The sequence below is a fragment of the Danio rerio genome, chromosome 23 (genome assembly GCF_049306965.1).
Source record: "Danio rerio strain Tuebingen ecotype United States chromosome 23, GRCz12tu, whole genome shotgun sequence".
NCBI lineage: Eukaryota > Metazoa > Chordata > Actinopteri > Cypriniformes > Danionidae > Danio > Danio rerio.
Window position 1 is genome coordinate 43,184,016 of NC_133198.1, and position 26,322 is coordinate 43,210,337.

Below are 26,322 nucleotides of genomic sequence, written 5' to 3' on the forward strand. Positions count from 1 at the left end.
CATATTTGTCATATTCATATTAAACATCTGTTTTTGCAGTTTTTAAATATATTGCATATACAGTACTGTGCAAAAGTCTTTTTTTTTTTTTTCCAAAGTCACTAACTTTAAGAGGCTAACGCCCCATTCACATTGGGCGTCAGCGTCAACGCTTCCCATTCAGTTTGAATGGATGACGTCAGGTGTTGCCGAACTGCATTGTGCATCCGTCGGCGCCGCTTCAGGGGCATTGCTTGCTGCAGAAGTTGGGACTAGCTCAACTTTTCAAGCGCCGACGGAAGCATCAGCCAATCAGATTGCTGTATGCAAATACACCAGCTAGACAGTGGCCTATTGCTGACTGAATTTCATTGGCTGACGCTGCTATGACGATCGCTTCAGACTAGGCTTGGGCGGTATTACGGTATTATGGTATACCGCGGGATCTAAAAATAGCAACGGTGTCAGTTTCAATACCGTTATACCGTCATAAAATATTAAATATCCTTTATTTAATGCCTACAAAAACGTATGTGTGGTTGTCATCACGGGACAGTGTGGAGGAGAGAGGGAAAGGAAGGGGGAGGGAGAGAAGGGGGAGAGGGAGGGGGAGAGGTGACGTGACGAGTTGCGCTTCAAAGTGTCCTGCAGTTTGGCAGTTTCGACTGAACAGAAGGGAGACGTGGTTAATATGAACGAGAGGTCTGCATTAGAGCTAAAGATCTTTGACCGAACCCGGCGAGACCCGAAAAAATCCAAATCCCTGTATTAAAATCCATCCCTGCAAAGGTGAAACAAATGATGACGAAGTAGTAAAAAAAGAGAATTTTGACGGTGGTCAAGTCAGTCACTAGCTCAGAAGGAGCGGGTATTCCAGCCGCAGGTATTTCGCGGTCGCTCATACACTGCGTATTACGGTAGAGCCCTAAACCGCAAGCTGAAAAGGTAAAAAGAAGAGGCCATTCGCTAAAGTGAAACTGCTGTCATCGAAAATTAAATGCATGTTCCTGACTGGTAGAAGATGAACAAACAATCCTACCAAAAACTTGCAAAATCAGCCGGATCAGAACTCTGCATCTCGACCTGTAGCCGCAGGAAAGGGTGTTCAGCTGCTGGACGCACCATGAGTGAGAGACTGCGCTAAAGCCTGTGGATTTAATAATGTTCCTCCACAAACACACGTAGCCTAATCTTGGTGCGTAAAGGGTTTTTAAATTATAAATAAATATTAATTAAACCATATAATCATAATGTAGACAGAGTATACAGACTAATGGTGGCATTATTCTTTTATTATTCAGCTTCACCGCCGCCTTAATGCCAGATTGTGAAGAGAAGTGGAGAAACACATCTTGCAGAGCCTTTATCTTAATTTCGTTATTGCCAAAATACCCGTCATCATTTAGAGTTTATTTTAATTTGATTTGTTAAGCAAGATTACTTTTCATTGGTGTGTAGGCTAATTTAAAGGCTAAGTGTACCTAGACCTATAGAGTGCTGAGATGTTACGATGTTACAGCTGTAGGACTTATTTTATTTCTTTGTTCCAACTTTCAAGTGGCATATAGTCTACGCTTGTTACGAATACATGATGTTAAAACATATAAATGACTCATTCTTGAAAAAAATGCATTAGAGCTGTGTGCATGAGCACATTGTAATGTAGGCTGTGAACGGGTTTGGGCTGTATAAAGCTGTCAATCAAAATGTACCTGTCGGACTCGGGACCTATCGGGTATAACTGCTGTTCCGCGGGAGCCGGCCAGATTTCTTACGGTGTGGGAGTAAATTTCTGAATAAATCGCGGGAGAGATTGTGTGTGTGTGTGTGTGTGTGTGTGTGTGTGTGTGTGTGTGTGTGTGTGTGTGTGTGTGTGTGTGTGTGTGTGTGTGTGTGTGTGTGTGTGTGTGTGTGTGTGTGTGTGTGTGTGTGTGTGTGTGTGTGTGTGTGTGTGTGTAAAAGGGAGAGAGAGAGAGAGAGAGAGAGAGGTGCTGTGCGTCGCTTTGCTCTTCTCTCTCTCTCTCTCTCTCTCTCTCTCTCTCTGACCGCGAGCCTAAGGTCGCATAGAATGTATTCAGTTTCTGAATGGTTTAGGCTTAAGCCAACAGTTTGGTGACGCTGTTTGAGCCTTACGTCATAATTTTTTTTTATTACGCCGGTAATACCGGATACCGGGGTAAAATATGGAGGCGGTTTGACGGTATCAAAATTTGGATACCTCCCAAGCCTACTTCAGACATGCCTTCAGTCAAGCATTGACGCTAAAGCCCCGTGTGAAAGGGGCATAAGACTTATGCACAAATCTATCTATCTTAAAGGTATGGAGCAAGTGCAGAGTCCTTACTTTTGGTAGTGTAACGGATCACAAATCAGTCATGCATTAGACCATTTTTCAGATCAGCCAAAAAAATTTATTTCGAGCAATTTTTTAAAGGGGACACAAATAATACAGCCGGATTGTACTAATAAAGATATGCCCCCGCAGTTAAAAATGGTTTCATCATTATAATTATATCATGGAGACTACATCATTATGATTATTTTCAAAGTTTTTCTCAGGGTCAATGACAGCAAATTTTTCTTCAAAACTATCTATTGCATTGTTTGTTGTGTTGTTTAAAGTCAATAGACTCCTGCAGCAGAATAAATGCAGGAAAAGATTTTTTCCATACTCATAATAATTTCTATCACTCCAGTATGACTGTGTACACACTATACCTAAATTTACATTTAGTCATTTAGCAGACACTTTTATCCAAAGCGACTTACAAATGAGGACAAGGAAGCAACTTACACAACTATAAGAGCAACAATGAATAAGTGCTGTAGGCAAGTTTCAGGTGTGTAAAGTCTAAGAAGGAAAGCATTAGTAATGTAAGTTTTTTTTTTTGAGTACAGTTAGTGGTATAGCCAGAGAGGCAATTGCAGATTAGGAAGTCAAGTGGAGACTAAATAGTTGAGTTTTTAGTCGTTACTTACACACAGCTCTGTCCAAACAGCTTACAGAAGTTTATTTTCATCATAGGTGCCCTTTAATACAAGCAGTCAGACAAATAACCTGAACCTGTACTTTTTGTGGTAGCGAATAAGTCACATACAAGCTTACTTTGCATCAACTTGTGTCAGTATAATTCTGGCTTGTGATTTTGCTGTCAGAAGATTTCTAGGTTAAACACCACTGGGTCTCCCTTACCATCAAGTAATGAGCCAGAGCTGTGCCACACACTCATTGACTTTATTTTTAGGCTTCAAATTCTCTTAGGAATTGATAAACGTGTATGCTTTGTTTTAATAAGCCTCGGTGGAGAACTGATAACTCCAGGTTAGATTGTATCACTGTACTATTGAAGTCTGGTGGAAGCTCTTTCTGGGTGAAATGTGAAGCAATAAAGACTTTCTCTAGAATATAATAATTTCAGAAATTGCCCTCTGTAAACATTTGAAACCTTTCCCATTGTTTGTCTGAGAAAGGTGATATCTTGTGTTTCTGGCAACTGGATAAAGTGGTTCAGACAGAGTTTGGCCTGGGATAAATCAGGAGCAGTATTGTCCTGGAATCTAGAGCAAGGGACAGCCGTTTTAGTTCCATCTCCTGAGGGATCGTACACGGAAATGGATCAAATGATATCGCAACAGCTCTGTTTAAATGCATAGCTAGCTGTCTGCATCAGTCATTTATATTCTGATGCTTATTTATTTTCGTTTAGTCACTGGTTTTAGATGCTCTATAGGAACATGCTGGTCATATTGTTGGAGGAACTGGGATGTTGCATGGTATTCATTATCTCATATGTTGATTAGGGCCCTACAGTTTCCCTACAGTTACAGTTTTTTTTCCTCCAAATTTTCTTCTTGTTTGGATTTTCCTTTCATCAATGATTCATTGCATGTTAATAATCAAAAATGTATCAATTTAATTCACATCAGTGTAACAAATTAGTCATTTTATTTTGTTTAACAATATTAGTGCAGCATGGAATGCTTTATTTCAGAACTTTTTTCTGAATGATATTGTTATGATTTTTTAAATCAAATCTAATTAAATGAATTCACAACACTGGCCATTTAAAAAAAACATATTAATTACTATTAAAATGCAACTATTTTATTTTTAGAGGGCAAAGTGCTGCTGGTTTATATTTCAAATCAAAACATGGATCCAAAGTATGATTTGTATTATTGTATTGTTTCTTACTAATTGTGTTCTTATAACAATAATTTTTTTTTTACATTTTAAAATATATACTATAGGTATATTGACATGAATATAATCTCACCAGATCTGAATGGTTATATTTGGAAAAAATTCATTAGTTTCTACTGGGCAGATCCAACCTTTTTATATACTGTACAGTGCATTTGCATGAAATATAATGAATTACAAGCATATCGAAATACAACAAAGCAAAATTAAAGATGAAATAAACTGAGCTTAATAGTTTTCTGGGGAGTCTAACAGTATTCAAATATTAAAATTGAACAATCAAATGTAAAATAACTTGGTTATCAGTATAGATAATTTTATACAATGATATTTAATAATATTTTTATCTTTTAATCTTATCCTGTGATACCCTTAGGTACACTGTTCAACTGCTCATTAACACAAATTTCTAATCAGCCAGTCACATGCAGCAATGCATTTAGAAAAAAAAAAGAGAAAAAAATATCCAGTGAGCAGCAGTTCTGTGGGTGCAAATGCCTTGTTGAGGTCAGAGGAGAATAGCCAGACTGGTTTGAGCTGATAGAAAAGCAACAGTAACTCTAACCACTCGTTACAACCGAGATAGGGCTATGCGATTTGGGGATAAAATCTTCTTGTGAATTTTTTTTTTTTTTTTTAATTATTTATTTATTTTTATTTGATAGATATTACGATTTTGATTTGTAGTCAAGCTTTAGCTTAATAATCTGTATCGCAGCTTCTTACTGCTAAAATGCAGTGAGTGTTAGTTTAAAAAGGAACCCAAAAGATTTTAACTTAAACATTTATTCAAATTGTTTTAAAAATATTCAGAAATAAAACACTCATTTTTCTCTAGAGCAGACGGTAAACAAATGAAATGACATAACCTTTCTACAAAAGATGTTGAACTCAAATTAGGGAGATAGTGTAACTTGTTACAAAAAGAAATAAAACTATAAAAATACAGAACATTTCGCAAACCAACATGGCTGAAACAACTGTGAAATTAGTTTTCTGTTGCTTGCTACTAAATTAGTGTCACTGGCAATACTTTCAGTTGACTTTTTAGCAAACCGTCTGTGGTGCTTTTTTAGGTGCCGTTTGTTGTATTTCCTCATGCTGCGGCAACAATTCTACGACAGCTCTTACAAATTACCTGTTTTTGTTCGATGACTGGGACTTTGAAACCAAAATGTTCCCATATTACAGATGTTGTATTTTTCTTTGATATTAATTTGTCTATTAATGCTTCTGAATCGGCAGATGCCATCATCCCACTCATCCGCGCTTTTCTGTATGTTTTTTTTATTTTATTGTGGACGTTATGCATAGTTTCGTTCCACAATTCTGATTGGGCAGAACAAAAGTGTGCTCACTCATTCGGCTCGTAAGACTGTCCCACACAGATGGCAGTCACTCATTCGGAAATTAAATAATACATATTTCATATCGCAGCCTCTTGCGATTAGCTAATCAGAACGTTTCAAATTGCGATTCGATTTCGATTAATCGCACAGCCCTAAACTGAGATATGCAGAAGAGCATCTCTGAACATACAAGACGTCCAACCTTGAGGCGGATGGGCTACAGCAGCAGAAAACCACACCGGTTGCCACTATGTCAGCTAAGAACAGGAAACTGAGTATACAATACGCACAGGCTCACAAAAATTGGACAAGAGAAGATTTGATAAATACTTTGATGAATACTTTGAGGAGTTTTTCCAGTATCTTGTTGAATCTATGCCATGAAGGATTGAGGCAGTTCTAAAGACAAAAGGGGGTCCAACCCGGTACTAGTAAGGTGTACCTAATAAAGTGCCTGGTGAGTGTATTGTGCTGCCCTAGTATACTACATAAACTAATTTATTTCTTTGGTTTAAACCAAACAGTGGTTGACAGGCTGTATTAAAGAGCTTTTGTGTTTATAATTTAATAGCAAACTTTTTGTATTTTAATATTTTTTAATTATATCCATTTATATGACAGTTTCATTTACAGGCCAATTTCTTAATCCCATATTTCCCAAGTTTCATGACTTTTTTATGACTGGGTTCCTCGTGTTTTTCTAGATATCGCAAATCATAGCCTTTGTGAATTGTGTAGAACAAGATGTCTTGTTTTTGACATTTCGAATAATTGACTTTTGGTAAAATGGTCTTTGCTAGTAAGTGATTGTTTTTGTTCTTTAGCCATTGCCTTTGTCGTCTAGACACACCATCTGCCCATGGCTTGTTCATCCCTTCCTCCCCCACACTGGAATTATGGGTAACAGTCTTTAAAGATCAGAGTTTGTGGAAGCCAAAATACCGCTAGCATGTGTAGGATGGTGCTAGTCTTCCTTTTTCTGCAATTGAAGCTTCTCTGACTGCAGTCTGATGGCTTGTTTATATTCTCATTATTTCTGATTCCTGGCTTTGGTGTTGCTAGTTTGTATCAGCTTTATTTGCAATATTATTATCACTTATCTTCGTGTGGAATTAACGATGCAATACTATTACACTATTATAGATTGGTGTGTGGGATGACGCACATGCTGTAGCAGGAGGCTGAATGGTTTCATTGGAATAATCAATGACAGATTAACCAGTTTGCAGATTCTGACATGGGCTGTTTGCTTCAGTGTGTTACTGATCAAAGGACGCTTGCATATGTGGGGACTTGATTATAGTAATACTTTAAATGCACTTTTTGTTTGTAGATGACATGATAGCCATATTTTTTATATACATATTTGCACATGGATTCAGAAGCGTATTGGACATCTGTTAAAAAGGAATTGCTTCTGCCACAGACAGATGTCTGTCAGCTCATAAACCTTTTTACAGTCACTTCCTAAAAGACCTCAGGGCTTTAAGTAAATCAATATGATGCTGAGGCTCTTTCATTTTTGGAAACTGCTTTGGTGCAATTCTTTTGCAAATCACTGTGCATGTAAATATCACATATTTAATAAGGGTAACAGATCACGTTTGATCCGTGATCCGTATGGATCACAACCAACGGATCAGAACGCACGTGACCCGTGGATTATTAACTTTTTTTGAACTTGTAGGTTAATCCAACATTTATAACAATTACAGCGTCATTCAAATCACGTGTATGAAAGTATTTTGGCTTCCCTGGAAAATATAATGATGATAGAAGTTGTGGTTGGACCTACCTAAATGCTTTATTAGTAGGGGTGTAACGATACACTCAGCTAACGATACAATGTGTATCACGATATAATGTTCACGATTCGATATATATCACGATATTTGTAATAAAAATTTTAAATAAAATGCTAAAATGCTAATTTTATTTTTTTTTAAATGTAGTTACCAAGTAAACTATTTTTTATGTTTTTCTTTTGTTTCAACTTGTTAAACTGAACCTTCTTTAAGAAAATAATTTAAACAGGCCTGTCTCTGGAAAATAAAACAATTTAAAAACTTCTTATAAAATATTATTGAAATGATTCAATTAAATTGAATTTAACAGTAAGAGCTTAAGGCTTTGCTTGGTCACTTGCGTTTTTTGTGTGTGCAAAAAATAAATAAATAAATAAATAATCTACATTTCCAGGTAATCGGCAGTTCTATAAAATAATCCTGAACTGATGTGTATCTGTCTGAGAGGTTTTTATGGATGGCTGTCTTCATGTTGGGCATGATGAGTGACAGGGTGGCCGTCTTTTCATTACACAGGACAGTCGTGGCTCTTTTCAGCAGTTTAGGCAGGTTTACTATTTCTTCGGCGTCTCTGATGTCGGCGCTATCAAGTATATCATGTTGACGTGGATTTTTGTGTACCTCTGTACTCAAAAGAGTTCATGCTCGTCGTAATCATAACTCTAAAATGCGATATGATTATTTAAATAATGTGCACGCTTTCCGTTTCATTTCCTCTGCTGTTCATACTTCCCACGTGGCTCCTGAACGATCACTCTGTTCCACAAACTGAATGTTGTTCACTACTTTATTACCTGTTAGTCACAACCTGCAGGTTCTGTTCACTGAAGCAGATGCGCACGTGTCTATCATAGCCCGCCCTCTGTAGTAACAGCTCACGGTCAGCTCATGTTATGTGTGATTTTGCGGCCGCCAATACATCATTATATGAAGACAGAATGATATTTTAGGGTGAATTGTACCTTATAAATACAGTATGTGACTCTTTCAACACCATTAGGAGGTATCCATGTCGCTGTGCAAAGTATGTAAATCACTGTGAAGACTTTAAACTTAGGCTATGTTTGACCCAGTATGCGTGTCAAAAAGCGGACGAGTCTAAAGCAATGACTATACAACCGAAATGTTGCCAGACGTCTGATTTTGAGAGGATGGGCCATCCTCTATTTCAACTCCACTCATCTTGGTCTGCTAACATTACTGCTGCTGCAATCTGAACTCACGTGCGACAGCAGGTGGAACGTAGCTCACGTGCAAACAGCTCAACTAATAAGAGAAAACGGACGTCATATCGTAATCAAATCGTCATAACCCCACAATGCATATTGTGACATTTTCGCATCGCAATAAATCGTACTACGATAAATCGTTACACCCCTATTTATTAGGCTATAATTTTGTAATTAAAGGTGTTTTCTGTCACTGTTTGTTTAGCCTGCATTAATGCGTGCAGTGTAAAGCTGCACAATTAAACATGAAAAAATCAGGATCTCCGTTCAAACCCTCGCAACATGAATGATAAATGATACTGATTTACGTATGTTTAGTAATCCTTAGAAGCGATGCGTTTAATTGAAAGAGATTCAGTTTTCACACATTTTCAGTTCGTTACAAACAATTAATTAACACAGAAGTACTGAAACACTGATGTTTATGGTAAAGATTAAAATCCCTGTTTAACTTGACGCTGGTGAAAGCAGTTACAATACGTAACCAACGGGTAGTGACAAACCACCATCAAAATTATGTTCCTGAATAGGTTTTTAAAAATGATCCACCTATAATAAAACATGACAGGGTTCAACGCTAGGGATTTTTTTCTACTGGTCCAATTGCGCCAATGGTTCAGATTTTTACTTGCCTTGCCAAAATTTTCACTGGCCCCACCAAAAAAAAATAAATTAATAGCTATTTTTTAGCCACATATTTTAAATAATATGTCAAAAATAATGTCTATAATTATTTAAATGTTAATAAATATTTATTTAACTAATGTATTTAAATAACATTTTAAAAATGTTAATAAACGTATGAGCAAAATTCTGTGTTAACAAAACAAAAAGAGCAGTATATAAAAATGTCAAGGTATTTTATTGCAGTTCGAAATTATTTAACAAAAGGTGGCTGCAATCGGGCCAGTAATGATCCCGTCTACTGTCCCAAGCCTCTCTCACTCTGGCCCCGGGCCATCGGGCAGTCCTTATTGTTGAACCCTGCATGAAGTTTTATGTATAAATTGTTGAATCATTCATTGAAAATAAATATGTTTTGTTTAGATGTTAGATTTCTATATATATCAACAACAGTAGCAAAGATAATTTTTCGTATTGAATATTTTCCTTTTTTCAGATGGTTCTTTCCTAATTTTATTATTATTCAAATTACAGCTTCTAAGCTCTGTTTGTTAAAACCAATGGTTTTTGCAGTAATATTTTTGTATAACTGGAAAGCAGATGACATTTGTCACCTCCCTTTTTTGCTGATTCGAAAAATGGTCCGATCCGTGACTCAAAAACCATAGTTTCGCCAAATCACAAGGCGAATATGTTCTTGTGATTAGTGTATGCCTGGATCTCTCTGTCATGCTTATTCTTTGTACTATATTATAAAAATTGTAAAAAATAAAAAAATTAAAAAATTCCTACATGAGTTTGTTTTTTGTTTTAGCATATAACATCTTTTATTTTAAATAACATCATCATTTATATTTAATCTTCATTCATTCATTCATTTTCATTTTGGCTTAGTCCCTTTATTAATCAGGGGTTGCCACAGCAGAATGAACATCCAACTTATCCAGCACATTTTTATGCAGCAGATGCCCTTCCAGCTGCGACCATCACTGGGAAACACCCATACACTCTCATTCAAACACATACACTACGGACAATTTTAGCTTACCCAATTCACCTGTCCCGCAAAATTAATATAGTTATTATTTATGTACCTGTGTGTATATAATTAGTGCATTATGTTTTAATAGTCATTTTTAAATAATATATTCTTAAATATTTTCCTATACTGGGTTGCAGCTGGAAAGGCTTCTGCTGGGTAAAACATATGCTGGAATAGTTGGCGGTTCAGTCCACTGTGGCGACCTCTGAAATAAAGACTAAGCCAAGGGAAATGAATGAATAAATATTCCTAAATATTGTGTGTATATGTATTATAAATATAAAGTACTAAATAAAAAATAAAAGTATTTTATAATATATTAAAAATGGTATATTATTATTATTATTATTATTATTATTACTGTTATTATATGAAATGTATACATATTTAATATTCCTATTCAATTCTCTTTTGTGTCCACCATCTCAGTCTAGCCCTGAAAGTAAAAAAGGAAAATGCTTTCTTTTGTCACTCTTTCCTCTCAAGGTAAATGCGTACCTTGGCACTAAAGGTCAAACGACAAAAAATAAGGTCAAGAATCTTGGTGTGACTCTGGAGTCAGATCTGAGTTTCAATAGTCATGTCAAAGCAGTCAGTAAATCAGCATACTATCATCTCAAAAACATAGCAAGAATCAGATGCTTTGTTTCTAGTGAAGATTTAGAAAAACTTGTTCATGCTTTTATCAGCAGCAGGGTGGATTACTGTAATGGACTCCTCACTGGTCTTCCTAAAAAGACAGTCATACAATTACAGCTCATCCAGAACGCTGCAGCCAGAATTTTAACCAGAACCAGAAAATCAGAGCACATCACACCTGTCCTCAGGTCTCTACACTGGCTGCCAGTTACATTCAGAATAGATTTAAAAGTATTATTACTGGTCTATAAATCACTAAATGGCCTAGGACCTAAATACATCACAGATATGCTCACTGAATACAAACCTAACAGATCACTCAGATCTTTAGGATCATATAAACTAGAAGTTCCAAGAGTTCAGTCAAAGCAGGGTGAATCAGCTTTCAGCCACTATGCCCCTCACTGCTGGAATCAGCTTCCAGAAATGATCAGATGTGCTCCAACATATTAGGCACGTTCAAATCAAGACTGAAAACACATCTGTTTAGCTGTGCATTTACTGTATGAGCACTGTGCTGCGTCCGACAGATTGCACTATCATGTTTTTCTCTTCTTCTTCATTCTTTTATATCAAATTTTAACTGTTTTTATGTTTTGTTTTGTTTTGTTTTTACGCATTTTTATTATTTGTTTTTATTTTTATTTTACTCGGTTCTTTTATTCTTGTTTATGTAAAGCACTTTGAATTGCCACTGTGTATGAAATGTGCTATATAAATAAACTTGCCTTGCCTTGCCTATAGTCTTCAGGTGATGAATTAACAGATAGGGGTTTTCCCATTTCTCTCTGTCTTTATCATTCAGGCTCTGACTACCTTCTCAGGGCAGATGAAAAGTCATCATGGAGTCGACCAGACTCATCTGCCTCTGGACAGTACACCTACACTATCCCCAGCCCCACAGAGATACACACCGTTACCAAACCAGGTCAGACACACCACATGCATGCTCCTACATGTATATATGCAGTTGATGATTTCTTTCTGTGTATAATATTTCCCAAGTACTATTTAATCATTTTTTGACAGCACTTTCTTTATTTTTTCTTCTGAAGAAATTCACATTTATTTGGAATTTGGTTGTAATTTTTAAATAATAATAATAATAATAAATAAAATGCTGCTAAGGTCAATATTATTAGCCCCTTTAATAAATTATTATTTGAAGATTTAAGATGCAAAAACCTTGAAGTGCAGAATATAGAGATAGTCCAGTCTTACAAACACATTGGTGTCCATTTTTTAAGTGTGCTAAATTAGAAAAAAAATGAAGTTGTATTTAAGAATTCACAGTCAAGACTTTTTAAGGAAGTTAATTTCTGTTGGTATCAGTAGAAAGCTTCTGTATGATTTTTCTATCAGGGAATTCTGGACAGTGTTTTGTTCTATGATGTGCTCTGTTGGGGGAGTAGCATGACTGCGGATGATAGGAACAGGATCAATAAAATTGTTTAAAAAGCTGGTTCTATTATTTGTTTTAATCCTGATTTACTTGAGGTGACTAAAAAAAATAAAATAAAAAAAAAAGAGTACAAGAGCTAAATTAAAGATCTATTTGAAATATGAAGGACATCCACTAAATAATACACTTAAGAGCTCATTCATTGAGAGACGAGTAATGCATCAGTGTGAGAGGTTTAGAAAGTCTTTTCTCTCAACCGCCATCAAGTTTTTAAAGGTTCAGGACACCCTGGAGTACTTTTTAAAAATAATTGTAACAGATTTGTGTGTGTTGAGCATCAGTTAAGACAACGTTAGCACCTGTCAGCTTTAATTGTAGGGAAAACTGGATAATTTTGAGATTTTGTCAGCTAATTTTATCTTCCGGGTTTAAAATAATATTTGGGGCAGGATTCAAATTGGTGACGTATCTGCGAATCTGCTAGTGGAGTGATGATGCGTCGGTTTCACATTATTATTCATAGAGGAGATTTCTTATCCTATGAAAAGACCATCCTTCTTAATTGATCATGAGAGCGTGTGCTTTCCGAAGGCAAGCCAGACCTGCCAAACTCGGAGACCCATTGACTGGGTGAGATCGTGTCTGCACGGCACCAGTCGTATGTGTATGTCTCCTTGATCCATGTGGATTGTTGCGTGTTTTCCCTGCGATTCTGTCAGGCCCGATTCAGCAAAGCTGTTGGTTTGCAGCAAGCACTTTTTTCCAGGAGTGCTTTACAAGAATTGGCGAATGGATGACTTTTGTTTTTTATGAGTTGAGTTTGTTACCATTCAGACACATCGCCTATATCTGTGCTGCTGTGTTCTCCGTATGTTTCAAATCCTCCAGATTCCCGGCAGTGTTAAAGGTTGAAATAGACTGTGTCTGCATTCAGACCTGGGGATTCAGGAGGAGAGAAGTCCTCTTCATTTATAGTGTTTTTATAAACACGATTATCATTAAGATGATATAACAAATTGTGGTTGTATGTACATGAAATTACGAATAACAAATGTAGCAGGACATTAAATTAATAACCATTTATTTTGTGAGTCAACTGACAACAGTTGTTCGCTCTCCTCTTTTTCCCCTGCTCTGATTGATAAAGTTTTCTATTGCTACTACTACTACACTAGTTTCAGCAATAAACACTCTTAATGCAAAGAATAGATTATTTTTATTATCTTTAAAGTGAAATAGCTAAACATAAACATATGAGGCTGAAAAACACAAATTTTCACACAGCACTTTTTTGCCACTGAACTTTAAATTTTTTTATTACATACTTTATAATATATTTCTTTTATAATGTCACTTTAGGCTGAATACTAGTGTATTGTAAAATATTATGTACTGTCATCATGGCAAAGACAAAAGAAAATAGTTTTTAGGAATGAGCTATTAAAACTGTTAGATGTAAAAATGTTAATTTTCTGTTAAACAGCACTTGGAAAGTATTTGAAAACTACTTAATTTCCCTGGAGGGCTAATAATTTTGTCTTCAACTGTATATGTGCAAATGATGTATGTAGTTGTGCAAACCTCTTCTAGTTTTACTGCCTGAGCTCATGATCCTGGATTTGTGTGCTTTGTTTGCAGAGCCTCTCATGCTGAAGAATGATGAACGGCAGAGACTCGCCCGCGAACGGAGGGAGGAGCTGGACAAGCAGAACGGTACAAACACTGTCATTAAAGACAACATTAATGCGCTTCTGCAAGGCAGTTTTAACCTCCATAATGTGACTCCTATTTCACAACAGAAAGGTTCATTTAGTGGGCATTTTAATGTCAATATTTTGATATTATTAGTTAATACTGATTTCTTTAAAGCATTAGGCACTTATTAATTGATTCATAGCATTTCCACCTTTTATCTGAGGATTCTTTGCATGCAGGAAATCAGAAATCAATTGATATGCATGCTTTTGAGTTTGTTGGTTAAAAATGGCTGTTGAAGGTTTTATATGTCTTTCTTGAACCTCTTGACAAAAACAAAAATCCTAATTAAACTACAACAAAACAAAAGGCAAAGGATGCATGTTTGGGAATCGATAAGTACATTTCCATTTAAATATGCAATTTTGAGTTTGACAAACAATTGGAATAAATAATCCCATCACATTTGTTTATCAGAACAGTTATTGGGAAACTGGCACAAATGATTACAGTCAAAAGAATTATCAAAACATAATAATATAATGCAAAAGTTGAGCCTGAGATGCTCATAATATTTTGCCAAATAATTCTTGTACCACTTAAAGATCATTTATTGACCTTATTCTCCGCAGACGAGTGGGCGCTGCCATTTGAATCTTTTTGGCACGAGACTTCCGGTCTCATTCACTTCCATTCATTTTTAGACATTAAAAACTGCTCGTTTCGCTGTTTGTTGCAAACTGATATTTCCTTGTTATATTATTCTACTTGGTCTGTATAGTCATGCAAACATTTGTTTGTAGAGCAAGTAGTTTGACCGTTTTTTGCCGTTTATTATTCCTTGTCATTTCTCCTATAGGCGACTGAAACGGAAGTTCTAAGACAATCGCGAAAACAGGCGCACTTCCGCATTTTAGAATAAGGTCAATAATGGGGATTTTGATATGCTGGTTTATCCAGTTGTACAGAAAGACAATATAAAGAAAAAAAGACATATTTGCATGTGCATCAAAGAATTTGTTTTACAGACTTTCATTAGTTTATTTGGTTATCCTATTGTAGCGATTCTTTTATGCACATAAAAGATCTTGGTATTTCCATAATTTATTTAGCATCTCAAAATGTGTATTAAACATGTGAATGGAAACAGCTATTGATAAGTAATGTTTTGAATTATTTTGTTTTGTTTTTTGTTATATTTATGCTTTGGTCAAATTTGATGGTAAGTTAGGTACAAATACAGCCCCAAATAAGAAAAAGGTTGAGCCGGTATGAAAAACGCAAATAAAAAAAGAAAGTATAGATTTCTACATATATTTTGACTTGTGTTTCATTGCAGAAAACAGAACAAACATTATTTAATTTTCTCATATTTTTTTTTCCAAAATAAACATGTATTCCACATTTCAAAGGAAGTAGGGTGCAGTAAAGCATTTGTTACATAAAGCAGGGGTGTCCAAACTCATTCCTGGAGGGCCGGTGTCCTGCAGATTTTAGCTCCAACTTGCCTCAAGACACCTGCAAGGATGTTTCTAGAAAACCTAGCAAGAGCTTTATTAGCTAGCCCAGATGTGTCTGATTGGGTTTGGAACTAAACTCCAGGACCGAGTTTGGACACCCCTGACATAAAGCATTCAATGTTTGCCATTTCTTTTAACAACACTTAAAAGACAATTAGGTACTGTAGACACCAAGTTATGAAGTGTTTCAAGTGTAATTTTGTCCCATTCAAGTCTTAAGGTATGGGGTTGTCATTAATAAGCATTAATGGTGCTATCACAGGTGGTGTTACCAATGGTGTTACCACTGACACAGCCCTATACCCAGGATAGACTCTCTCTTTTGGACTTCTTGCTGGTAACAGTCTGGATGATCCTTTTCTTCTTTGGTTTGGAGCACACTGCGTCCTCCCCAAAAATACCTGAAATATTGATTCATCTGACCACAGTACACGTTTCCACTGTGTAGTGGTCCATCCTAGATGCCTCACGTCGACAGCGCTTCTGGACATTGTTAACAACATAAGGCTTTCTTTTGTCACAGTACAGTTTACACTGTCATTTGTGGATGTACAGCAACTATGTGCAACAATTTTCTCATATACCGTATTTGTTGGCAAACTAGTGATCCTCGGCCCATCTTTCCTCCTAAAGGACTAGACCTTGGTGCTTTTGTATCAAATCAAAATTACAAATCACCGTTTCATCATCATTTAACTAATTTACCTGATTACAAGCCAGGGCTAGACTGCCCGGTGGTCTGGGGCCAGCGTGAAAGACACCAGGGACAGTAGAAAAAATTGTTACTGGCCCCTATCAGCCAGTAATGATGAGCCTGTTATTTTTTTCCGTAACCTGGCAACAACCAATATAGCAAAAAGATGGCAGCATGGCGGCAACATCAAACTATGAGGCTGAAAGAAAACATCTGTTTCTAAAGTCTTGGAAGCAGACAATTACATGGGTACAAAATTAAGAAACAAAAAAAAGGAACAAAAAAAAGAGATGTCGTCAGTTTGGTAAGCCATTTTCATAAAAAATTTTTTAGAATTGTAATAAAATACCAGCACATTTTCCATACTGCTCTTTCATTTGCCTAAAATCTTGAATTTTGCTCTTTATGCATTTACTAACATTTTTTTAAATGTTTAAATTCTAGATTTACAGACATTATTTTGCCACATTATTTAAAATATGTGGATAAGTAATAGCTATTAAATTATTATAATTTTTTTGTTGTTGCCAGTGAAAACTTTGGCAGAGCAAGTACAAATCTCAATCACTGGCACGATTGGCCCAGTAAAAAAAAATCCTTAGCGTTAAACCCTGCTAGCCCTAAACTGCTCCTCTCTGAATTTTTTTTATTGCAATGCGTTGCAAGAACCAAGATTGGAAAACATGTTTATTTTGAGAAAAAAATCATGAGGAACACATTACGTAATGTTTGTTGTGTTGTCTGCAATGAAACGCAAGTGAAAGTAAATTTAGAAATCACTACTTTTTTAAATTTATTTGCGTTTTCCATACTGTCCCATTTTTTTCTGATTTGGGGTTGTATAAAACAATCATTACATACAGCGGATACCTTTTCAACCGCAACCCAGCACTGGGAAAAACAATCAATACGTAATAAATACAAGCTTCAAAATAGGTAAACACTTATCTATAAAATCATGCTTTATAAATAAGCCAGCAGATCAATATCTTAAAAAAATAAACAATTACAACTTAACATTGACCTAGGCATTTAATTTAGTTGAATAACACATATTTCATGTATGTCTCTAATTGCCACTTCCAGGCATGACTGAAATGCCATACATTCATGTCATACATCTGGTTATCTTAAGAACACAAGCAAACATTAAGTTCATGAAATTCTAGTCCTAAAGATTTACTATGGAAACACACACAGGTACTACAGAACAGACCTTTGATCAGAGACTAAATCCTAATGAGCCTTAATGTATGATCAGTTTAATGTTAAAGCTGAGTTAGATGTTGTATGGTGTTCTTGTTAGTCCTGTTGAGTTTTACAAGGAGTCAGTTTAGGCTACAGTTCATGCACCATTTCTTTGTCCTTTTTTTCTCTGTCTTGTTGTCTGTCTGTTTCTCCTCTGCATGACTAACGTGATGGGGCAGGTTGCTGTGGTGAGGTGAAGTTGTTATGTAAACTCTTGGCAAGGTGGTTACCAGGACACCCAGTTTTATGTAAGGGGTTAGAGACCAATGCTGCGTCCCAATCAACATACTAATACTACGCCCTAAAATTAGGTCTTTTTTGAAAAGGAAAAGTAAATACTTTTGAGTGTGTAACAGAAGAGCATGCAAGCTTTGGGACATACTGCTTCCTTGTTAGCAAAGTTATTTTACTTAGTTGCATCCCTTCTCAATCATCACTTGACACATCAACCACATTCCTTTCATATGTAATTACCTACCTGACTGTTGATTTAGCAGGAGGTTAATCTAACATTCGCAGTTCTTTCATGTAGAGAAGTCTCCTCAGGTCTTTGGATAATTATCTATTCAGAAGTTAATGTCCAAACACATAAGTTCACGTTAGCTGCGTCCCAAATGGCACACTATACACTATGCACTCATGCACTATGTACTTATGCACTTACACACTCAACAGGATAGTATATATATGTAGTGTTGTCCCAAATGGCACACTAATGTTTTTTTACCAATCAGAAATTCAAACCGTATCCCTGATGATGTTTGACGGTTGCCAAATCAGTGAAATAAACAACAAAATTATCAAATAATACCTGCCGTGAGTATTGCCGTATTCACCATCGGGAGGCGCTATAATCACTCTCGTAGGATAATTTTGCTTTCACCATCCAAAATAAATAAAGTTATTCAACATGTGCGTACGATAGCTCCGCCCCTTCCGCTACGTGAGCAAACCTGCAGTCGTTGAGTGCGTGAAGTGTCCATCATTACACACTTCATTTTAGCGGCTGAATGAGTGCATCATCCGGGTAATTAAAGTGCACTTATTATTTTTAGAGTTTTCAGTGTGAACACGCTACTTACACTATTTATACTACAAAATGGCGTAGAATAGTGCATAAGTATGCGTTTTGGGACGCAGCTATTGTTGTGGCAGATGAAAAATAACACTGAAAACATGATGTAAATATGTTCCAGTTGGCTAGATATTAATTAATAGTAGGGATGTAACGGTATCAGAATTTCACGGTACGGTAATACCTTGGTATAAATGTCACGGTACGGTATTTATTGAATCATTTACAGGAAAAAACAAAACTTATGAAAATACTCCAAAAAAGTGCCAAAAGTGTCAATGACATACAAATTAGCCATCTATCTGTAAGCTTTGAAACAGGAATTTCAATTTTAATAACAAAAAAAATATTAAACCATGTAAAAAAATAAAGTTTCAATTTAGTTGTGTTGAAAACTCATCACATTCAACATTTAATCACTCACTCACTTAGATAGAGATGGGTTTAAAGGAAAATTATCATATAAATATAATCTGGTAAAAGCTGGTATCTCTGGGCATTTACAATGTCCCCTGCAACAGAAAAAAAAACCTCTCATTTGGGACTGAGGTTTCAGGGACAAGAGAGATATGACTTGGCCCAGGTTGACAGCAGTGGGTAACGTTGTGCATTGTCTTTCCCTCACTTGAGAGGACAAACCATGAGTAAGATAGAGGTCTCATGTCTGCATCAATCTGAACAGTGTGCTGACAACACCGCTATTCAGTACGCGCGCGACAACACAGCTGATAAGAACTCGCGCGACAACACAGCTGATAAGAACTCGCGCGACAACACAGCTGATAAGAACTCGCGCGACAACACAGCTGATAAGAACTCGCGCGACAACACAGCTGATAAGAACTCGCGCGACAACACAGCTGATAAGAACTCGCGCGACAACACTGCTATTCAGTACGCGCGCGACAACACTGCTATTCAGTACGCACGCGACAACACAGCTGATAAGAACTCGCGCGACAACACAGCTGATAAGAACTCGCGCGACAACACAGCTGATAAGAACTCGCGCGACAACACAGCTGATAAGAACTCGCGCGACAACACCGCTATTCAGTACGCGCGCGGCGACAACACCCGCTTTAGAGTTTTCCAGCTCTTTTTCATCGCCGCTTCTAGCAGCACACTCCATTTCCGCATTACTGGATCTGTAGCGACAACAGACCGCAAGGGATGATGGTCAAGCATGGGCTGATGGGAATTGTAGTTTTCGCTACCTCCCGTTCGCTTCATTCGCCTGAGCAAATTTTCTCAGAAGACCTATAGTTTTACAGAGTCTTGCGACTTCGGTAATATCGAAAAAAATGTATATTGCGGTATGACGGTATTTACAATACAGTTACATCCCTAATTAATAGTCATTCAAACAACTTTACCGAAGCCTCTCTACTTGATGGTTGGTCTTGCGTGTCCGCAATGTTTGTAGTTTATTCACACTTTTTTTTTAAGTTTGTAGTTCTAATCGAATTTATGTCCAACATGCAATGTATTGTGGGCAATATTAGTGGCTAGAGTTTGGACTCTTCTACACTTGGGAAATAGTAGACCATGGGGCAACCTTTGGCATACTCTTTTAAACATACTACGGTTTGGGACAAACTAATTCTATTTTCGAATACTATTAAGGACTGATAGTATGTGAATTTAAGACGCAGCACAAGACAGAGAGAAATTGGCAGATTGTTTGTGCATGATTTAGATTACTGAATTGTTTGGATGCAGATGAAATGAAAAAAAATTCATCAGTGCTGACTATGGACCTCTTTCACATTTTTGGGTTTCTCATCATAGTTGAATAAACTTAAGAGTGCAGTGAATGGGACAGTACAACAAATTTTTTTTTTTTTTACAATCCAGTTTGCTGAAATAATAAAAGAAAAACTCCATGATGAGATATTTTACAATATTTTTATCACAAAAATACAATATTTTTAATAATAGAAAAAAGTGAAAAGATTTTAGATACTAACATATCTACATACCACCAACTAGCCGAAAGATCTTTGATTAAAATTAATAAATTGTGTTTGTAGCTGTACGGGGCTCCAAGTGGCAGGAGAGAGAGGAAAGAGCCCGGCAGTTTCATGAGAGACAGCTGGAGGAGCGCAAGAAAAGGTTGGAGGAGCAGCGGATGAAGGAGGACAAGAGACGTGCTGCTGTGGAGGAAAAACGACGGCAGAAGCTGGAGGAGGAGAAGGTCAAAAAATACTTAAAGATACCTGGCTTAATACACTGCCTGTTTGTTTACCTGTTATCATTAAGTTGATTTGGCCCTTTGTATATTTTTTGTTATACAAATTAAATAAACAGAAAATTTGAATGTGAAAAAACTCTGCCAAACTCGCATTAAGAAAGAATAAGCATACAAGTTGCATTGGTGTATAATAAGCAGGGCTTTACATTAACACCTGCCAACCTGCCAAATGCGGGTAGATTTCAGCTTTGGCGGGTTAGAAAGCCGCTCCCACTGGCCACTTTGGCAGGTTGGAAATAATTTTTGCATTGTTTGTTAGTTTTCTTAAAGCAGGGTTCGACAATAAGCATGGCCCAATATGTGTGCAAATGTGATCTTAGAATCGAGAAGCAGCACGACCTACAAAAACAGCTGTGTTCGCGCGAGCAAAAGCAGATGAATACCGTATGAGAGTATGACTAGCGCGCAAAGGTGTTGTGATGCGCGCGACTGTTAATAAGCGCACGCTCCCGTTTACTTGCGCAAAACAACTGTGTGTAGAGGAAGCTGGTGATATAGGCTGGACAAAAAGCGATGCTCGTGTACCCATAGTCCTGCTGCTTTTAAGAGTTATTTTTGTTTATATAGTTTAATTATCATCCTTTACAATAACTTTACTTTAATATGAGATTAACTCCTCATTTATGTGTAGTAACCGCTGATCTGGGACCTTTAGCCAGGACAGATTACTGTGCACATGCGACACAACCCATTTGTTCACGCACAGTGAGCAAACTCATACACAACACACACAAACAGTGAAATAAATGATGAGGCGTGTGGACAACACAACATCTAAATCAAGTCATTTTAGCATGTCAAAGTCACATTTATTAATATGAAAATATATTTTCCAAGCAACAAAATTGTGGCTAGTGAAATTTGCAAGTGACTAATAGTGCTGGAAATCTACTAGCCACAGTGACTGGTGATCAAAAAAGTTAATGTCAAGCCCTGATAATAAGTCATAATTTCATTCTGATAAAAATTAAGTGCATTTCTTTATAAAGCACATTTACCTGACCAAACGTGGCATAGGCACCATAGGCAAATTCTAAGGGCGCCGTATATCCAGGGGGGCACCAGAAATGAGCGGTTCAGTTGGTTGTGTTTTCGATATTCCTGACACACATTCAGTTATAGACGACAATAACTCAAACTCTTACCCTAAAAAGATCTAAAGTGTGTTTCCTACAAAAAGGCAAAGCTGGTTATGTTTCACAGCTGTCTTTCTTTTTTTTCGCTCGACATTGCGAGCACTGCTTCGTTTAAGCCCCAGCAATATGTGTTTAGCCGGGAGAGCTCGCGCTGAGAGGAGCTCTCAGTAAGGGACCGTCGGAAAAGTGCTTATTTTTTTTCGTTTTTTTTTTTTTTTTTTTTTTAGTTTTTCTGCTCCGCTCAGTTCGAGCTCTCCCTGTTGCGAGGGCTTAAGTGTGTGTGTGTGTGTGTTGCTGTCTATGTTTGTGTATGTGTTTGAATGAGAGACAGTGTGGTTCTGTGTGTTTATACAGACAGCATGTTATAGCCTCCCCCCTAAAATATAATACTGTATATAGAAAGCATCGTCAATGCACCGAGATATCAAATTGAACTGAATCGAAGGCATGATAGTCGTAACCGAACCGTTAGACCAGTATAGGTTCACACCTCTAACTGTTAGTATAATATGAATAGGGCAAACTGAACAGGTACGTTTTTAAAAGGGATTTAAAAATAGACTTGGGCTATTGGTAACCTTAAAAAAACAAAACAAAGCCATTATAAACATAAATTTGTTTCCTTTACTGAATACTGTTAAACTCCACAAAAAAATGTCAAATAGAGCTATTCAAACCATCTCGTGAAACTGTGTTCGTAACGCAATCTCTTTCACTAAAGAATAAAATATCGCAATACTCGATTTTTCCAATATCTTGCAGCCCTAAAAGATTTCACTGTTTTTGAAGAAGTATGTTATATTGTATAACTGCAGATTAAGCATGTATACGCTTGAAAGCTTCTCTCTACACCCTACTCACACCTTAACCTTTTTTTTTTCTTTAAGATTTTGATTGTAATGTAATAATGCGGTGCACATTATTTGTGAAGCTGCGCTGGAGTAATAATTGTGAAAGTGTCTTAACAAATAATCTTGTATTTAATTCATTTGAAATTTCATAATGCCATGGGAGAGACTTGCAGGCAAAATCCTTCAAACTGAGTAAAAACAAAATGCACTTTAGAATGGGAATATCTTTGTGTTTCAGGTACGGTATGAGGCCGTTATCAGGAGGACAATGGAGAGGAGTCAAAGAGCCAGGCCTAAGTCGAATCGCTGGAGCTGGGGTGGAACACTTTCTGTTAGCACCTCACACAATAGCGGTAAACATACAAGCACAGTATATTTAATGTGATGTTAATGTATAAAAATAACCTGGAAAACCTACATATCCTCACAACACCTCAAATTAGAGATGGGACTGTTTATGAGAAATAACTTGCCATTTAATTCTTGTTACAATTCGAGATGCATGTATATTTTTCAGGTCATGTGGTCATGAACAGCATATAATTTTTAGCATTTTTAGCATTTAACACAAAAGTAAAAAAAAAGCGTTGGTATCTGTGTTTTGGTATCTGACTTGAATGTGTATGTATACACTACCTGACAAAAGTCTTGTCGCCTATCCAAGATTCAGGAACAACAAATAATAACTTGACTTCTAGTTGATCATTTTGTACCAGAAGTGGTTCATATAAAAGGCAATGGCTTCTACATTACATTTATTTCACCAAAATAAAATATGATCATGTCTTGATTTTGAATTATTTAATTTCATTAGTAATTTCGGACTTTGCTTAGACAAAAGTCTTGTCACTTAACAGAATAATGTCCAGTATAGAATATAAAGTCATGCTGCAGTGGAAACAGAATGAATATTGTGTCTGACTCCATCATGAGCTTGGAGGACTGCATCCATACATATCTGCAGTGACTCAAATCACTTATTAATAAAGTCATCTGGAATGGCAAAGAAAGCGTTCTTGCAGGACTCCCAGAGTTCATCAAGATACTTTTGGTTCATCTTCAATGCCTCCTCCTTCATCTTACCCCAGACATGCTCAATAATGTTTAAGACTGGTGACCGGGCTGGCCAATCCTGGAGCACATTGACCATCTTTGCTTTCAGGAACTTTGATGTGGAGGCTGATATATGAGAAGGAGCGCTATCCTGCTGAAGAATTTGCCCTCTCCTGTGGTTTGTAATGTAATGGGCAGCACAAATGTCTTGATACCTCAGGCTGTTGATGTTGACATCCACTCTGCAGATCTCTCGCACGCCCCCATACTGAATGTAACCCCAAACCATGATTTTTTTCCTTCACCAAGCAGATTCTGTGAGAATCTTCTGTGATGGTCTTCTGCAGTGTTTGTGATGATTGGGATGCAGTTCAACAGATGATTCATTGGAAAAATCGACCTTCTGCCACTTTTCCAAATGATCAACTAGAAGTCAAGTTATTATTTTTTGCTCTTACAACTGAGATTGACAACAAGACTTTTGTCAGGTAGTGTATACTGAATTATACATTTTAGGATTCCAGCAACAGAGACTCAACACTTGTGCTTGAGCACAGTTTTGCCTATTTCAATGAACTGTGCAGCCATAATATAAGCTCACTTTAGCCTGAAGTTTGGGATTCATTGTCCTAATATCTTTTTAGTGTCTAAATATAAAGTCATAGGGTTTGTTTATGTTTGCACTACAGTATATTTTTTTACTCTCTGCTCAATTTTGCTGACTCAGAGCAATGAGATCACCGCACACTTCTTTTTGTTTCCTTTATTTTCTGCTTAATCCCCCTCTTTCTCTCTATCTCCTTCTGTATGGTTTTGCTTCACCACATTTTTTTTCTTTCACCGCTTCTCTCTTTCATTTTTCTCTCTCAGGTTTTGATGATTGTGCTCTCTTTCCTTTGGATCTGGCTGGGCTGGAGCACTATCATGGTGTTTTCAGTTTGGCCCATCAGCAGCAGATGCGCTCTAAATGTGAATATGACTGTCAGTGTAGAGTAGCAAACTAGCGGCTGTAGCTATAGCTCTTAGCACCACCTACCGTATAAACGAATAGCTGGATTTTAGTATTTTTTTCTGTGAACTTGGTATGAAGACAGAAACTTCAAAAACTGCCTTTACAGACTCTCAACATTACATGTCTGTTTTCTATTTTAAAGGGGACATGTATCATTTTAACACTTATGCACGGTTTTATCACCCTTATGTTCGGTTGGAGATCTTTTTATCCACTGTGGGGTAATTTTGAGTCTTAATTTGGTCATAACTTTTTTCTGCGTTTCAACTAGCAGAATGATTTTTGGGGACAAAGCGTATTTTGACACACATTTTTGAGAAAATGCCTAGATAAACTCAACTACACACTCTGGGAAATTCACTACCCTTTTGGTATGTTCAGGTTTAAAACATCCACTGAATTAAACTGCTGTAAAAATGCATCAGATTAATATTTTTTTCCAATTTTATTTTTCATAAACCTGTTAATCATCCTCCGTCCTGATCAAAACTTTTAAATTGCTTAGAAAATGACAGTATTTTTGCTCTTTAATTGCCAAATTCATAAATAATGTCACTGATTTGGTAAAAAAAAAACCCACACAAAATGACATATTTTTAATATTAAAAAGTAATCGTAGACTGGATTTTTTATGACCTTTTATCAAAGTCTTAGACATGTGAAACAACATAGCCTTTCATTCATTGTTTTGAATTCATTTTTATTTTTTTTTCTCCCTAATTTACTCTTGGTGACTGTTTTTGCCTCCTTCACTTCCATTATAACCACATTTTTTTGTGTTATAACTAGGGCCAGACGGAATCTGCGGACGTTTTTTGCTATTTCTGTGGAGAATTTTGGTAAAAATCTGCAGATTTCTGCGGAATTATTTTGGAAGTATCCAGCGGAGTATCATAACTTATACTTTAATATATTAAATAAAATGTAATAAATTACTGAATAAAAACTGAATGAATTCCGATTTACACATTTACTCAAGTAAATAAACAGAATTTATAATGGGCTAAAAATCTGCAGAAATCTGCGGAATTTTGCGGAAAATCTGCGGAATTCTGTGCTCGCAGATTCCATGCACATTTTTTATGTTTATTTCATATAATCATGCATTTTTAATTGTTGGTCATTTTCCTTGTTGGGAAGAGGTAAAATTTATAATATTCACTGTTGATCATCAGTTGGCACCATTAACCCTTTATATAGGCCTGTACAAAACTTCTGGATTATATGGAGTTTAACAGCAAATGAAAGTGTGTGTATGAGTGTCTAAGTGTTTAAGAGAGAACTTTATGCACTTACCTTGATGGTACCACTACATGGATTAAATAAAAACAAAGACTGTATTTGTGCACCATCAAATGTGGTTATAATGGAAGTCAATGGTGGAAAAACAGCCACCAACAATAAATTAAGGAGAAAAAAATGTAATCCAACAATGCATAAAGGCAATGGTGTTACTAATCATTCACATGTCCAAGACTATGATAAAAGAAAACAAAATCCAGCCCACAATT

At 36.5% G+C, this 26,322-nt stretch overlaps 1 protein-coding gene across 23 annotated transcripts in view; it reads left to right on the plus strand.

The window, feature by feature from the left end:
• map7b (microtubule-associated protein 7b) overlaps nt 1–26,322 on the plus strand; it is an 87,800-nt gene that overhangs the window by 26,241 nt on the left and 35,237 nt on the right. For 12 of the 23 annotated variants that reach the window (XM_009297084.4, XM_021470038.3, XM_073939393.1 and 9 more), the window contains exons 2-5: nt 11,677–11,799; nt 13,912–13,986; nt 20,539–20,702; nt 22,985–23,099. In XM_009297084.4, coding sequence (XP_009295359.1) covers nt 11,677–11,799; nt 13,912–13,986; nt 20,539–20,702; nt 22,985–23,099 — 477 coding nt within the window. Of the gene's footprint in view, nt 1–11,676; nt 11,800–13,911; nt 13,987–20,538; nt 20,703–22,984; nt 23,100–24,669; nt 24,769–26,322 lie in introns of all 23 variants that reach the window. The other 11 variants (XM_021470034.3, XM_073939385.1, XM_073939386.1 and 8 more) reach the window with 1 other exon arrangement.